Below are 16,612 nucleotides of genomic sequence, written 5' to 3'. Positions count from 1 at the left end.
TCTTGATTCTTAAACTTTTGGAAGAGCAGATCATCACATTTTGCAAATATTCTCTTGAATGAATACGCTCGTACGTGTTAAAAATAATTGCACTACAACAATCGCAAATACCAGCCAAATGAAGGGGAAAAACACTAAATACAACATGACCTTTGAAACCAAGACTAATTGAAAAAGGATCAGCGATGTCCACACCAATTCAAGCCGATCGAGATCTCGAGAGAGACATGCATGCTAGAACTAGAAGTAGAGCGTGCACTGGGAGTTCTTGTCCTGCGGACGGAGCGTGCCGTCCCCTTGCATGGTGAAGTCGCACTCCACCTTCATGTGGTGACGCTTGGTGTCCCACACCTTCACCTGGAACTGCACCTTGGAGGTGAGCACCAGCCGCATCTGGACGGCCCCCGCCGCCACCTCGCCGGCGAAGAGGCCCCACGACGGGTCCGTCGGGACGGGGCCCCTCGCGAGGAGGGTGCCCTGCACGGGCGTGTCGCCCTTGGGCACCTGGTAGAATGGGTTCATGACGGGGCCCGTGGCGACGAGCTGGTCGCCGTAGAACACGGACGCGAGGACCTCGTCGTAGAACATGCCGATCTTCTGGTTGGGGTTGTGCTCGTTGACGGTGAAGTGCACGGGGAGGTTGGCCAGGCCGGCCGACTGCCGGTTGGCGTTGGGGATGGAGAAGTCGGCGAGGTAGAACTTGGGGCGGTGCGGGCGGAGGCTCAGCCACAGCACGAACAGGATGACGCCGGCGATGAGGATCAGCGTCAGCAGCACCGCGCAGAGGAAGTTGACGCACCGCGCCACCGGGCTCTGCGGCTGGTACAGCGACTGCCCGTAGCGCCGCATTGTTCTGCTAGCTTGTTCTTCTCCTCCTCTGATGATCTGCTAGTGTTGCTGCTGTCTGTCTTGCACACCAAAACACGGTGATGGTGTCGCCGGCCGGCGATCCACGTCTTATATACAGCTGCAGCAGGGGCCCGGTCCGTTGTGCACGCATGCAAGGCAGTAATATTCGTGCCTTGAGCAAAGGCGAGATGCTGACACGCAAAGACACAGAGGAGCTTATCTGGGTTTTGATTCCTAGCAGGGAGTTCAGGAGTTGGACTGTGCTGGAAAGCGGGAAACAGAAGGTGTGCAAATTCTCTTCTAAGGTGATTGGTGATACTCTAAATCTGCAAGTCTCGATCTTTTAAGAGGATTAGTGAAGATGCCTTTTGAATTGAGTCTTTTTTTTGCTCCCTTTTAGTTTCGCCCCTCTATCCTCATGTATTGATTCTCTCAGCATGTGTATAGAGGTTGTACTTGTAACTGAAGCTGCGGGGTGTAAAGGCAGTAATATTCTGAGATTTTGATGTTCTTTAGTAATTTTGTAATCTACTTTTAGGTTCCTTGCTTCAAGTTTTTGCAGATACCGGAAGAACAGTAGCCGAAACTTTGCCCTGGGGCAAACACAAAGGCACAAATGCTCGTCCTATATTCCTGTGACAGCGGGCAAGTATTTTATCCTTGAATTCCTTAGAAACAACTACAGCTTACTGCAGCGGTATATCCTTTGTGTGCCAGCGTTTTACTTGATAGTAAATGCTCGGTCGAGCTGCATTTTACTGGACACGAGACTAGGTAACTCCTCATATAAATACTTGACTTTACATGATTCGACCGCTAATATTATACTAAACAACGTGTTCTTAAAATTCTCCAAATTCATGAGTTTTTTTTTTCAAATGTTTTCCAATACAAATACATATATGTCTTACATGTTTCCAAATGAAAAATTATAAGTTATTAGTGTTTATAGCATTTTTTTTATTTTACCGAGTTTTGTTCTAAATGATACAGTATGTTTTATGATTGTATGGAGTATTTTAAGCTACAAACAGCACAACAGGGCCATTGCAATATGATATTCTAGAATTGGAAGCTTGTTTGGATGTTTAGCCAACTTATCTTGATTCCTGTGCTAGCAAGATTTTCCTTGCTGATGCAAGAGAACCAAATTAGCTCTCCTAGGCTAGCAAGGGTCCGTCTTGTTATCCGCACCAGCAAAGCAAAGCCAGGGTAGACATTTATTAATGTTTGGACATCACGTTGTGGATCATGCTTGGCTAAGTAATGTGATTTCAGAGATTTTCCCATCTTTGTGTATGTTGTAACGATATTCATTTTCGAAAGACCCAAAAAAAGAACTACATCAAGACATGGCTACCAAAAAAAGTTAATTAATTTTTGCACCAACTAATATTCAACCTATTACTGATGCACTTGATCATCATTCAAAAACAAAAAAAAATATGGATATCAAACAAAAAAACCAATTCTAATTAATAGTATTATAGCCTTTTTAAGATGTTGCTATTGAATAAGGGTAGAATCTTATTCCCCAACTAAATTTAACCTGAGATCTTCAAAGATTTAGTCTAATTTCTTTCATAAATACCTCAACCATCATGCAAGAGAGAAAATTAAAAACCTAATTAACCAAATAGTCTACCACTAAACCTTCAAAAAGATGTTAGGAATAGCATCTACTTACCTTCAATTCAAGAGTCAAAGCAAAATCTTTCCCCTTAGTTTTGTAATGTTTGATAAGTTACCCAAGCTCCTTGCTTCTTCCTCGAGCTACAGCTTAGGCCAGTCTCAATGTATAATTTCATGGCACAGTTACCAAGACTATAAACTAGGTAACCGAGCCACATGAGTTTCATGAGGATGAAACTCCTCTCTCATATGATGAAACTCTTTATTTAATGACCATGCCAAGTCAGCTATTTTGCTTATGTGATACCCTATTTAATGTGCATGACACTCCCATAAAACATGCATTGAGACTGACCTTAGAGCAACTCCAACAGCTTTGCTATTCTTATTATGGAGGCCTTTTAGAATTTTTATAGTAGAAAAATAGGCTCCAGCAGATGTGCTGTTTGGTTTTGTAAAATATAAAATTTGTTATCCCTTGATTTTCGTTGGTCATATATAGCCAACCACTGGCACTATCTATCTGATAGCAAGACTGTTGTAAACCTCTTATTTTTAAGAAGTTATCTATTTTACAAAATGGCTAAACATTAGAATTTAGCTACTTATTTTAGCCAAACTCTTGGAGATGCTCTTAGTACCTATCTTGAGGGAGGAGGGGTTTGTACTGCGACCATTAGTAACGACGGCTCTAATATAAATGATATTTTTGAGGCGGCTAGGAACTCCGACCGTTTCTAAAAATGGTCCGCTATTTATAGAGCTGATTGAGAAATATGGCTTGATTAGTTAGGCTTGAGGGACGCCACCCTAAAAGACAACACTTGAATTGAAAGTGAGATTGTTTCATCTCGTGCCCCTTTGTTGAACCGCGGAACCAAAACTTTGAAGTTGTACTACTAAACTTGAAACCTTAATCCAGTCGGGTACTTGAGTATTAAAAAAACAGATAGAAGAGTTGTCGATTATACTAAAAAAGAAGATTTTAGATAGATGTGGGTAATTTATATACAAATTAAGCGAGTTATTTTGAATTATCATGTGTAAATGGTATAAGTGGGTAATTTAGATGCAAAATTAGAGGTTGCTTTATGTATTTTTCATAATGCAGAGGTGGGAAATTTTTTTCTAAATTAGAGTACATCCAATGGTTATTATTGATTATTTTCTAAATAATTTTTATTTTGGTCATTTCTTCATTCGACAAAGCGATAGTAACGTTATTCACAAATCTACATCTCTCTCATAAGTTCATAAAACTACAAGAGAGATATATAAGATTTGTGAACAATGTTAGAACCACCATGTCCGATGAACAAATGACCACCATGTCATTTGAGAAGTTATAAAATTTTGTAGTTGACATATATTTTATTTGAGTTCATCTTATCATGCAAAACTACATCTCAATTTTAGAAATTTAAAATTCAAATTTTTTAAACAATCTCGGATGGAAAAACAAGTAAATAAAAATTATAGATCTCAAAAGGTTATGAAACTTTATAGTTGATAACTTTATTATTTGAGTTTATCTTGTCATGCAAAACTACATTTGAATTTCTAAATTTCAAAATTCGAATTTTTCAAAAGACCTCGGATGAAAAAACAACCTAAATTAAAATTGTAGATCTCGAAAAGTTATAAAACTTTGTAGTTGTCATTTTTTTCATTTGAAATCATTTTGCCATATAAAACTACGTTTAAATTTCTTAAAAAATTTAAATTTTGTAAAAGACTTCAGATGGAGAAACTTCGTAAACGAAAATTATAGATCTTAAAAAATTATAAAACTTTGTAGTTGATAACTTTTTAATTTAAATTTATTTAGAGCTTCAAACAATAAATTATACTATTATGAGGAACCAAAATAGAATATAGAAAATGATAGTGTGGTGCAGTGGTTAGAGGGGGAGATGCGCGAGGGAGGCCATAGATTAAACTCCTATCGGTCATGTAGCGTGTGAAAAATGCTATGAATTTTTTTATTTTTTATTTTTTATTTTGCTGAGTGTTTCTTTTTCTCGAATGTCTTTTTAACACTCGGCAACACAAAAAGCTCTTTGCCGTCAAAATATTTGGCGAGTACTCTCTGTTGAGTGTCGTACATAAAGCCGAATCCGGTAGTGTATACTTTCATTGAACTAATCTAGTATAGCAATTTTTATATAGAGTAAACTAAAGCAGATTAAATAAATTTTTTTAGTTAGTCTAACGTATAAATAAAATAATAATTTACCTAAATAAATACTGCTCTCCATGTATCTGCAGTTAGAATCCCTTGAAGCTATAATTACTCCGATCTATATCTAAGATGGGCTCTCTTAAGGAGTTACATGGGCTGCTGGGCCTGGTTAAAAGCCACGCAGGGCGGGTCACTCACTCTTGGATGAGGCCTGATATATAGCCCGCTTAGATGGAAGCCTTCTTTCTTCTTCTTCAGTGTTCCCGGTTCTCTTCTGCCGGTGGCACGGTCATCCTCGTGACAATGGCCATGGAATTATTGAAAGCTGCCAAATTCTCAGACCGGTTTATAAACGTTAATTAAACGCACGCATGCCACCGTACCCCATATTTATATACATTTTTTTTATATACATACACTAATAAAACAAAGTTTCGAATCAATACAAGTTGTAAGCAGAGGCGCTGACCGCTGACATACAAGATAAACTATTCGAGTACTATCGTCAGCTAGGCTCATACCACAGAGTCGTCATGATCAGCAGCATCATCCACAAGTTTAAATAATCCGCCGCCGACGCGGCTTCAACCTAGCTGCAGACAAAGGCTACTTGTTTAAACGCATGCATGCAGCTCTCCTGCGCACGGCCACAGGCCAGCCTTTCTCTGTCGGTCAAGCATACTCAAGCTCAGGCCTCGGCGATGAGATACAGAAGCAAAACCATGCATCTCTCATTTAAATTAAAATAAAATCAAATCCCAAGCAAAGCAACGATTATATCCTGTACTGTACCTGTACGGCATGCATGTAGTCTTTAGTCTGCTTCCTGGAACCTGCGGCTGCTTTGTTCTGGTTCTGGACAAACCTTCCATTCTCTAATCTCTATGCGCAGTCGTCTCACCATCAGACACTCGTATAGGCACCCCAACCTCCATATATACCCCTGTCTCTCCACTACACTAAAACCCATTCTTTCTAAACCCCAAAACGTACAATAAGCCCAAACAACGCCATCTCTAGCTAGCCTTCGTCTTCAGCCTATATTCTCATAGTTCATCTTGTTCCTCCTCCTGCCTTTCCCAATCCACGGTGTGCAGCAGTTTTAGCTAGCCAGTTTGGAGATCAACTAGCTAGCTAGAATTTGTTTGCCATGGGAAACTGCAGCTGCCTGGAGCGGGTGAGGGTGACGGCGTGGCGGGACGACGACGTCGACGATGACTGGGGCCTGCCGGCGGCGGCCGAGAGCTCCGGCAGGCCAGCAAGAGGGGTGGTGTCGTCATCAGCAGAGAACGGCGGAGGCACGCGCGTCAAGATCAGAATGACCAAGGGCCAGCTGCGGCGGCTGCTGGAGAGCGCCGATCGCCGAGGGACGCCTGACGAAGACGTCGTGGCGGAGATCATGAGCATGGGCACCGTGTGCGTCGACGTCGCGGAGTTCAGGCACGCGGCGGAGAGACACCGGCGGCCATCCAAGCCCAAGCTCGAGACGATACAAGAAGATGACTTGGATGATGAGTAGATATATATTTTTTGGGATCAACATCCACATCGATCTATGGCGTTGAATATGCATGTTTGCAAACGCATGAACATCTTTATTTATTTATTTATTTATTTTATTTATTTTATTTATTACTCTCACTATCTTAAAAAATACAATTATAGAATCTGTGCCCATTAAATTTGCTTAAATTTTACCAAGTTTATAGCAAATATTATTAGCATTCATATTCCCAAGTAAATGTATTATGAAAATATATTCTATAACTAATCTAATAATACTTATTTTGTATACAAATGTTAGTACATTTTATATAAATCTAGTCAAAATTTAAATTGTTTGATTTCTCAAAAAATAAAAATTGCATTTTTTTGGAACAGTGGGAGTATTAGTTTAGCATGGTGTATTTATGTTGTTTGGTAACGTCCATCTCCAGAGGTGTCCATCTCTACTACTCCCTTCGTTCCACGTTGTTTTAGCTTCTCTAGATATAATTTTTATTATATATCAAAACATATCGTATATCTAAGTGTATAGAGGCCTTGTTTAGATGCACCCAAAAACCCAAAACTTTACAAGATTCCCCATCACATCGAATCTTGCGGCATATACATGGAGTATTAAATATAGATAAAAATAAAAACTAATTACACAGTTTGTCTGTAAATCACGAGACGAGTCTTTTAAGCCTAGTTACTCTATGATTAGACAATGTTTGTCAAATAAAAACGAAAATGCTACAGTGTCAAAATCCAAAAAGTTTTTGGATCTAAACAAGCCCTAAAGTATCTTGAATCTAGAAAAGTCAACAAAATCTATACTTTAGGATAGATGATGGTAGTAGTTATAGATTTATTTAAGTTTATGGTTATTAAATTTATGATTTATCTATAACTAAGTTATACAATAATTATCTCACCATAAAAATTTTACCATAATTGGACCATAGAAACTGCAGCTATGAATTATTCCAATTAATTATAGAAGAGCATAAATCTAAAGCTACGATAAAAACATTGTATTAAAGCATACCAAATTATACATTCAGTGTGTAGATCTACTCATGTGAAGTCCAGCAAAATTGAATTTTTTATTTTATAATTTTTTTCTGTAATTTACTATGATTTTTCAAAACAATCAGCGTAAATAAATAAATAAATAAGATAAGATAAGATAAGATAAAACCACCGTAAAAACCGTTTGGGGGTTATTTGACCTGTTTTAGAAATTTAGAGGTACAAAATATGATTCTAGAGTTTGGAGGTGAAGTAGTCCACTTAAATAGTTGTGGGGTTATGTAGACTTTTTTTCTAAATAGAATAAGTGATGTAAGGCCTGTTCCTAATGAACTTTCCTAAATGGTTAACTTTTTTTTGAATGCAATCCAAAAGGGTTAAATGAAGCCAGTCCACCGGCACAAAAAGGGAGCCCAAAACCCATCTGTCATTCGAGTACTCACTGACCTTTTCCTAGGCCTCGTTTAGTTCACAAAAATTTTTAAATCTAGCTATTATAAGAGCAATTCCAACGATTTTGTATTTTTTGTTTGGCAACACATAAAGTTTGCCAACTCACAAATAAAAATGGCAAAGCTAAAAAAGTTTATCTCTAACCGGTTTTCATAATTTTTTTGCAAAAATAGAAATATGGACCCACTTGTTGCCAGCGCTTTTTTCCTCGCACGCCGCCATGAGTTTGCATGGTTTTTGTTTTCCTTCACCAGTTCGTCTGGTCGCCGGCGATTGCATCCAGCCGACCAACAACTCCTCCCAGAGAGGCACATCTAGGCTAGCTAGCAGGCACGACACCGATGGATTCTAGGTCGTTGGAGACTCCACCAAGCCAACAACTGGAACTCTGATAGAAGATGGCGACACCAGGGAGCAATCGCATGGGAACTCCGACGGCGGCGTGCGAGAGAAGGATACACGCGCGGAAGGAGTTTCTTCGTCGCGCAAAAACACTAATTGCCAAACCGTTGGAGAGTAACTTTTGTATATATGCACAGTTTGACCCTTCATTTGCCAAGTTGCCAAATTTGTCAAAACCAAGTGCCAAACCGTTAGAGTCACTTTTGAGTTTTTTTTAAAAAAAACAAGAATGCCTAACTCAAATGCAAAACTGTTGGAGTTGCTCTAACACTTTGGTTTGTATTTGACAATTATTATCCAACCATTTATTACTTAGACTTAAAAGATTCGTCTCGTAAATTGTAAACAAACTGTACATTAGTTATTATTTATCTATATTTAATACTCTATGTATGTATTCAAATTTTTAAAGCACTTTATAAACTAAGGCCTTGTTTAGATCTTTTTTTTTGAATTTTAAAGCACTTTCGTTTGTATTTGGTAATTATTGTCTAACTATAGACTAAGTAGGCTCAAAAGATTCGTCTCGAAAATTACAGACAAACTATGTAATTGGTTATTTTTTATCTATATTTAATGCTCCATGCATGTGGTACGAGATTCGGTGTGGTAGAGAATTTTAAAAAGTTTTCGGATTTGAATGAGCTAAACAAGCCCTAAAGGGAGTTTTTTTACCTGTATGCCATTACGAAAGATTGACCAAACCACCATGCCACTAAAAAGTTGTTTCGCACCGTTGTGCCCAACTTCATCTTCGCCTATACCTGTGTGTCATTCCGTCCATTTTGAAGCCTAACGGCAGTTAAGTGATCTGGCAAAAGACTTAAATGCCCCTAGGCCACTTGGTCTCCACAACAAAATTTCATTGTCCCCAGTGCCACTGACTGCCAAATATAAATAATAATAATAATAATAAACTTTATACTGCATAAACATAAAAAAATATAGAACATCATAAAGATAATAAGAAAAAATAAAAGAAAGATAAAATGTATAATAATAATAATAATAATAATAATAATAATAATAATAATAATAATAATAATAATAATAATAATAATAATAATAATAATAATAATAATAATAATAATAATAATAAATCCTTGTCAAACCCACGACCGTTGCCACTGCCACGGTGGTCATCGCTGACTAACCCGGCCGCTGGCACCGGCCAAAGTCCAGGCGTCCACAGCTCATCATTTGATTTCTCGCTGAATTTTTGCACAAAATTTACCAAATCCTTCGCACGGTTGCCAAATCTTCTAAATCTACCTAATTAACGCATAGATTAATCATGTCATCACCAACAACGCCACCAGAAAAAATGGACCCTACTTACACTACCTGCTTATCATCTTAAAATCACTGTCCATGCATGCATAGGAGATTAGCAGTATAGCTTTTTCTTAGTGCCATGCATCTTTCATGCTACCTTTTTTCTTCCCAAAATTTCAATCCATTGTTAAATAAAATGCAAAAAAAGAAAAGAAAAAAACAGTTGGTAATTAATTGACTAATTGGTAAGCTAGCGCGTGATTTGGTGTGGTGGTTGGTGAGCTCTCCGGCCCCATATAACCCCCTCCCTCCTCCTCCTTCCTCCTCGCAGCAGCAGCACACGCCAACACTTGCCAAGCTCTCGCGTCGCTCAGCTAGCTCCTAGTATCTTCTTCCACCGGGCACCGGCCGGCCAGCCGTCGTCAGCTAGCTAGCTAGCCATGGGGTCGACGGCGGAGGACGTGGCGGCGGTGCCGGACGAGGAGGCGTGCATGTACGCGATGCAGCTGGCGTCGTCGTCGATCCTCCCCATGACGCTGAAGAACGCGCTGGAGCTGGGCCTGCTGGAGGTGCTGCAGAAGGACGCCGGCAAGGCGCTGGCGGCAGAGGAGGTGGTGGCGCGGCTGCCCGTGGCGCCGACCAACCCCGGCGCGGCGGACATGGTGGACCGGATGCTCCGCCTCCTCGCCTCCTACGACGTCGTCAAGTGCCAGATGGAGGACGGGCGGAGCGCCAGGTCGGGAGGTTGGGTGCTGTGGATGCGGCGCCCCGGCCGCGGCCACGGCCACAGGGAACTCGGGGAGTGTGGAGAGGCGGCGGAGACCGAGCCCAAGCCGGCACAGGACGGCGGCGAACGGAGAGGCGGCGGAGGCCGAGCCCAAGCCGGCACAGGACGGCGGCGAACGGAGAGGCGGCGGAGGCCGAGCCCAAGCCGGCACAGGACGGCGGCGGACAGATGCGGGAGCGCTCCAGATGCGGCGTCATGTCGGGGAGGTAGCTGCCGCTCGCGTCCCTGAACGAACGGAATAGAGACAGAATGACACACGGGTATAGTTGAAGATGAAGTTAGGCACAGCGGTGCGAAACAACTTTTTAGTGGCATGGTGGTTTGGTCAATCTTTCGTAATGACATACAGGTAAAAAGCTCCCTAAAGGCCCTAAACAAGGCCTAATTTCGAACGGATGGGCTGCTCAGCCCATAGTCCCTGCATTGGAATCTGGGGATGACCATGTCCGTGTCCCTGAACGCCCGAAATCTGTCTCCGTCAATCATCAAAGTATCAAACAAAACAAGGAATTCCAACAAAACAAAGACAGCAACAATACAATTTATATATAAAAAAAGAACAGCAACAGTACAATACAAGTTGCAGGCACACGATCGCTAATGTAGCACTTTCATTTATTTATGGCAAATATTATCCAATCATAAACTAATTAGTGTCAAATGATTTGTCTCGTGATTTACAAACTGTATAATTAGTTTTTATTTTCGTTTATATTTAATACTTCATACATATGTCAAGATTCGATGTGACAAAAAATTTTGAAAACTTTTTTGTTTTTGGGTGAACTACAAGGCCTATGTTGCAGGGGAAACTTGCAGATCCAATCATGGCGGGATCTCACAACGGCCTCGACTCTGAACTGTTGCGCGCGCTGACCTAAGGGCGACGAGGCCCGCGTGGAGGAGCTATTGGCCCGAGAAAACGATGGCCACTCGCGAACGGACGGCGGAGTGGCGGTAAACGTCCAGCTGGGAGCGGCGACGACTGGAGCAGAGGCGCCACTGCCGTCGCCGCGGCAGAGGGAGGCAGCAAGCGGCCTCCTCGGCGTGACGCGCAGCGGGAGCACGGCGCTCCACCTGGTCGCCAGCCGCGGGCACGCGGGGCTCGCGAGGCGCGTCTGCGAGCTGGCGCCCTCGCTCGTCGCCACGCGCGACGGGGGCCTCGACACGCCGCTGCACCGCGCGGCAATGGCCGGGCACCGCGAGGTGGCGGCCTGCCTCCTGTCGGCGATGCGCGCGGGCGGAGCAAGCGCCGACGCGTTGCGGGCGAGGAACGGGCTGGGCGCCACGGCGCTGTACGAGGCCGTCCGGAACGGCCACGCGGAGACAGTGGTCCTGCTGGCGACGGAGGCTCCCGAGCTGGCCGCGATGACGACGGACGGCGGCGTCTCGCCGCTGTATCTGGCGGCGATGACCGGCTCCGTGGAGATGGTCCGCGCGCTGCTTCGTCCGGCGCCTGACGGGACACCGTCGCTGGCATCGTTTGCCGGACCAGAGGGACGGACTGCTTTGCCTGCCGCGGCGTCCAAAAGCAAAGGTATGGCAAACAACTTGCTGGATGCATGCATATCATATCCCCGTAGCAATTCTGCAATCTTGGTTGACCACCAACTGGCAATCTTCAACTAGAAATCGTTCAAGAAATCCTGGAATCAGAACAGGGTCTGGCATTGCTGCCCAGAGCTGATTTATCGGGGAAAACTCCTCTCCACTATGCGCTGCTGTCGCACAGGCAACACGGCGTCGTCTCGCTGCTCCTAAGTGCAGAAGCTTCACTAGCGCGTGTCTCCGACAACGAAGGTTTGTTTCCAGTGCATGTCGCCGCCATGATGGGGAACGTTAGGAACATCGTTGAGCTTGTAGAGAGATGCCCTGACTTTGCAGAATTTGTAGATCGCCGGCGAAGGAATTTCTTGCACTGTGCAATTGAGCATAATCAGGAAGGTGTGGTTCGATTCATTTGCCGAGATGGCATGTTTGCTATCCTGCTGAATGCCATGGATTACGAAGGAAACACCCCGCTCCATTTGGCCGTCAAGTATGGGCATCCAAGGATGGTCAGTTTTCTGCTGCAGACCATGAGCGTGGAGGTAGGCATTACCAACGTGGATGGTCTAACGCCTGCAGATCTTGCTTACAGTCATTTGGAGCCTGGTTTACACTATTTCCTGGTAATTAATGAATAACACTATCTGTTTCCAAGAATGTCACACACTCTCCATGACTCCATTGATCATCTGATCGTCTTGTGATGTTTGGTGTACAGAATCCTCGAGCCGTAGTGAAGAACTGTTTGTACTGGACAAGAGCACCGGTCACAGGAGAGGATCATGTCCGTCTGCACAGCAGGATGAGTACGACCACAACGCCGGCTATGGACGAGGACCCCAAGGACATCGACGGCATCACGGCGACCGCAACGATCGCGTCCGTGCTGATCGCCACCGTCACGTTCGCGGCCGCGTTCACCGTGCCGGGGGGCTACGTCGCGGACGACCACCCGCGTGCGGGCACGGCCGTGCTGGCCAGGCGGTTGGCGTTCCGGGCGTTCGTGGCGTCGGACACCATGGCGTTCCTCTGCTCCATCGTCGCCACATGCTTCCTCGTCTACGGCGGCGCGGGGCAGGTCCCACGAGGCCAGCGCCGCCTCTACCAGTAGTCGGCGTCGGGGCTCCTGCCGCCCGGCGCGCAGCTCATGGTCGCCGCGTTCGCGTTCGGGATCCACGTCGTTCTCGGCGAGGACAACCGGTGGCTGGTAACCCTGGTGTACGTGCTCGCGCTGGCCGCGGTGCTCCTCTGCTTCCCGGGCATCTGGGCGCCCTTCTACCTCGGGAAAGCCATCTGGCGACGAGCCGGATGGAGAGGGCTCATCAATGTGCACCGGCGTCCCGCGAGCTTGGAAGAGTTCTTCTGGCTTTTCATCACGAGCTTTCTCTTCAAAAATCTGATGCGCCCTTTGTTTGCGGTGCTCATCACGGTCACATTTGCTGTGTCCATCGCCCTCAACATCGCTTTGCCGGACTACTGACTGGGCACATCTTTCATTAAGACTAATGATTATGAGGAAGGACATAACTACAGATGTAAAGACATTGAGCAATTTTAGGCTCGTCTCAATATGAGATTTCACCTTTCAATTTCCAAGACACGACACTGAATGTGAAAGCAGGAACTTTAAGCCCCAGAAGCTGAACAAGTTCCTGCTTAGAGGATTGGAGAGTTGGGGCCGGTGGTGGAGAAGGGAACAGAAATTTGGTCAAAGGCCGTGGCGGACCCAGAAACGGACCAAGAGAGGAACTAATAAATATAGCTAAAATTGATAATTTAATATTGATTTATAAAGTGCTCAAAAGCAAAGATTCATAGAATAAACATAGAAAAATACTAAATACATGAAGTCTTTTACTAAAAAGAAAATCTGTTAAATATTTTTTGAGCCCAAGAGGGGGGCTGCAGCCCCCCCCCCCTCCCCTCCCCTTGAGTCCGCCAATGGTCAAAGGAAACGAGAGGTTGGGTACGGGAGTAAAAAATTTGGAAAACATATAAACACTTATTTGGAATGTAAAGTTTACCGCCAAAAGTTTTTTGGATGTAAAGATTTGGGATGGCTCTTAGGCAACTATTCTAAGGCCTTGTTTAGTTCACCCAAAAACCAAAAACTTTTCAAGATTCCCTGTCATATCGAATCTTGCGGCACATGCATGGAGTATTAAATATAGATGAAAACAAAAACTAATTACACAGTTTACCTGTAAAATCATGAGATGAATCTTTTGAGTCTAGTTAGTTCATGATTGGATAATATTTGTCAAATAAAAACGAAAATGCTACAGTACCGAAATTTTTTTAAAAAAAAATCGGAACTAAACAAGACCTTAAGTCAAACAACCAAAAGCGGCAGCTAAAAAAAACGCGTCCTTAGTGGACCTTTAATGAATAAAAAAAATAACTTATGCTGATGCTAATTTATTCTGAGTGAAAAAATATTAACATTGTTTTTTTGCTGAAAAGTACTGTTGAATTAGTACTGAGCGTAGTTAGCACTTACACTTAGCAGTATATATAGCACCCCCTCTGATCCGAAGAACTAATAAAAGAACCAAATAATAGCGTAGAATGCGAAAGCAGGAGCATATGGGGGGAATTCTTATCGTCTCGCACTCTCGCTAGTGACTGTCGCTGTTGATATGCGCTCATGTCATGCACCATGCGCAGCCATGCATGGGTGGCGGCCGGCGGGCAAAACTGCCCGCAACTCGCACGGATGATCTGTAAAAGAAACCAAAAGGTTCAGTGGTGGCGCCCAGCGGTCCGCCGCCGCTCCACTGGTCCACGTCGTTATCATTCCGAGCTCTGATAAATCTGTCGATCAGTTTTAGTCGAGCACTACGTGCAAGTGCTGCTGAATTCATGAAGTGATGATCATACATTTGGAGATCAGGCGGCCCTGCTTTTGCCCATGCATGATAAAGAAATCGAAGACAAGGACAAGGACAGCAAGTGCTGCGGCGGCTGCTCCATCTATCGATCGATCGCCAAGTGCATGCGTGCAGTGACTTCGCTCACAGGTCGGTCCGGTTGGTTAGATTATACTACGTATATATATCGCTGCGCACGACGCACGTACGAAAAGCGCATATGGATCATTGCATTGGCAGTGCGTGGTTTTATCGGGTAGACCTGCAATATGTTTCGCATTCATTCTCTGAACCTTTTCTGGCCGGTCGCCGGCCGGCCGTCCGTCTCCGTTGTGGCTGTGTGGTCCTCTTGTGGTGGAGCACTTTGGTCCGTTGGAACATACCGGCCGCATTCTTGCTTGGACAGCATGCACAGCTACCGCACGTACTACGTTCGTTCCCCTTCCCATTAATTTCCCAAGTTGAAGCGCCGCCAGATGCATATTGCCCTGTGTGTGCCAGCCACATGGAATGGAATGGAAGCACAAGTCACAAGTGTACTGTGTATATACTCCTATGCAGTAGAGGAGCTGTATGTATCACTATATGTCACTACTACCGGGTCCAACAAGCTAGTATGTAACACATGCATGCAAGACTTCTGTGCCCCCGGCCACTGTGCTAGTGACGTACGGGATGTCGGGATTAACCATCTAGCTCGATCGGCCACAAGGAAAAATTCACAAACGTGTATATATATGTTATTAGTATATTGTGTATCGCATGCAGTTAAATCTTTTTCGATCGGGCGACTGCCAAGAAATTTCCAAGGGATTTCGCGAAAAAGAGAATTTATTAAAGATTAAGTGACGTTTTTACAAAAGAGTGGTTTAACCCACTCGGGGAAATAAGCAAAAAAAGAAAAGTTTAACACTCCTTGGACCTAATAGCTAACTGAGCCAACTCGTACGCCAAATTATTCCGAACTCTACGATTTCCGAGGGATTTCAGTACCGCTGCTTTCTCAGACGAATTGTTTTTGGAGTACATCGATACAAAGAATTCTTTGCTGCGTGGGGACCAGGAGGGAGTGTGTGACCCACAGGAGTAGATACGCTCCATCTCTATATATTTCGAGTGATCCCTTCTTGGTTCATTTGCAAGCCACTCTGCTAGTGATCCTTGGAAATCGTTATAACATGTTGTGGATCAATTTACTAGCGGTGATGAGTTGCCAGCTTTAAGATGAAGGTACGACTGGGATTCATTCGGGATGCAATGCAAGTCCAACATGGCTTGCTTTGGGGGAGAATAAGGTGGGGCATGCACCTGAAGAGTTACAGCATGCGGAAGAAAAAAAAAGGGCATATATATATATATATATATATATATTGGACTGCTTTGCTGCTTAGTGCTTAGTGCAATGACGTAAGAACAGTTATTTATCCCGCCAGATTCTTTCTAAGACAGTAGTATATGTTTAGGGCACTCACAACACAGAGTCTAAAACAATTAATTACATATTATTTATGATATTTTGCTGATGTGGCAGCATATTTATTGAAGAAAAAGTAGAAAAAATAAGACTCCAAGTTTTATTTAGACTGTAAGTCCACATTGTTTGAGGTAATAAATAACTTTAGACTTTATGATAAAGTCTGCATCTGCAAGACTCTATCACAAAGTCTAAGACAATTAATTACATATTATTTATGGTATTTTGCTAATGTGACAGCATATTTATTGAAGAAAAAGGTATAAAGAATAAGACTCTAAGTCTTATTTAGACTCTAAGTCCACATTGTTCAAGGTAATAAATAATTTTAGACTCTATGATAGAGTCTGCATTGTGAGTGCTCTTAGACACTCACAATACAAGACTCTATCACAGAGTCCAAGACAATTAATTACATATTATTTATGGTATTTTGCTGATGTGGCAGCATATTTATTGAAAAAAGATGTAGAAAAAATATGACTCTATGTCTTATTTAGACTCTAAGTCCACATTGTTTGAGGTAATAAATAATTTTAGACTCTATGATAGAGTCTGCATTGTGAGTGCCCTAAGAGCGTCTTGTTTTATCTCAACTAGTTGGAAATTGAGTGAAACACTAT

The 16,612-nt window shown here is 43.3% G+C and overlaps 3 protein-coding genes across 5 annotated transcripts; 2 read left to right on the top strand and 1 right to left on the bottom strand.

The window, feature by feature from the left end:
* LOC8084069 (NDR1/HIN1-like protein 2) lies at positions 56 to 918 on the bottom strand. Its single transcript, XM_002460759.2, has one exon. It carries the CDS (start codon positions 847 to 849, stop codon positions 241 to 243), a length of 609 nt encoding a protein of 202 aa, XP_002460804.1. The 5' UTR covers positions 850 to 918; the 3' UTR covers positions 56 to 240.
* LOC8084068 lies at positions 5,651 to 6,275 on the top strand. The gene has a single exon (XM_002462909.2). It carries the CDS (start codon positions 5,814 to 5,816, stop codon positions 6,180 to 6,182), a length of 369 nt encoding a protein of 122 aa, XP_002462954.1. The 5' UTR covers positions 5,651 to 5,813; the 3' UTR covers positions 6,183 to 6,275.
* On the top strand, positions 10,913 to 13,241 carry LOC8084067 (protein ACCELERATED CELL DEATH 6). 3 transcript variants are annotated; one of them, XM_021452926.1, is made up of 4 exons: positions 10,913 to 11,634; positions 11,727 to 11,897; positions 11,991 to 12,268; positions 12,364 to 13,241. In XM_021452926.1, the coding sequence occupies exons 1-4, from the start codon at positions 11,286 to 11,288 to the stop codon at positions 12,754 to 12,756; spliced, it is 1,191 nt and encodes a 396-aa protein (XP_021308601.1). In that variant the 5' UTR covers positions 10,913 to 11,285; the 3' UTR covers positions 12,757 to 13,241. The 3 variants fall into 3 exon arrangements, with proteins under 3 accessions (XP_021308601.1, XP_021308600.1, XP_021308599.1); XM_021452925.1 differs by having other exon boundaries at positions 11,982 to 12,268; XM_021452924.1 differs by having other exon boundaries at positions 11,727 to 12,268.

Source organism: Sorghum bicolor, chromosome 2 (assembly GCF_000003195.3).
Source record: "Sorghum bicolor cultivar BTx623 chromosome 2, Sorghum_bicolor_NCBIv3, whole genome shotgun sequence".
Taxonomy (NCBI): Eukaryota; Viridiplantae; Streptophyta; class Magnoliopsida; order Poales; family Poaceae; genus Sorghum; species Sorghum bicolor.
Note: the sequence above shows the minus strand (reverse complement) of the source record. Positions and strands in the feature narration are given on the sequence as shown.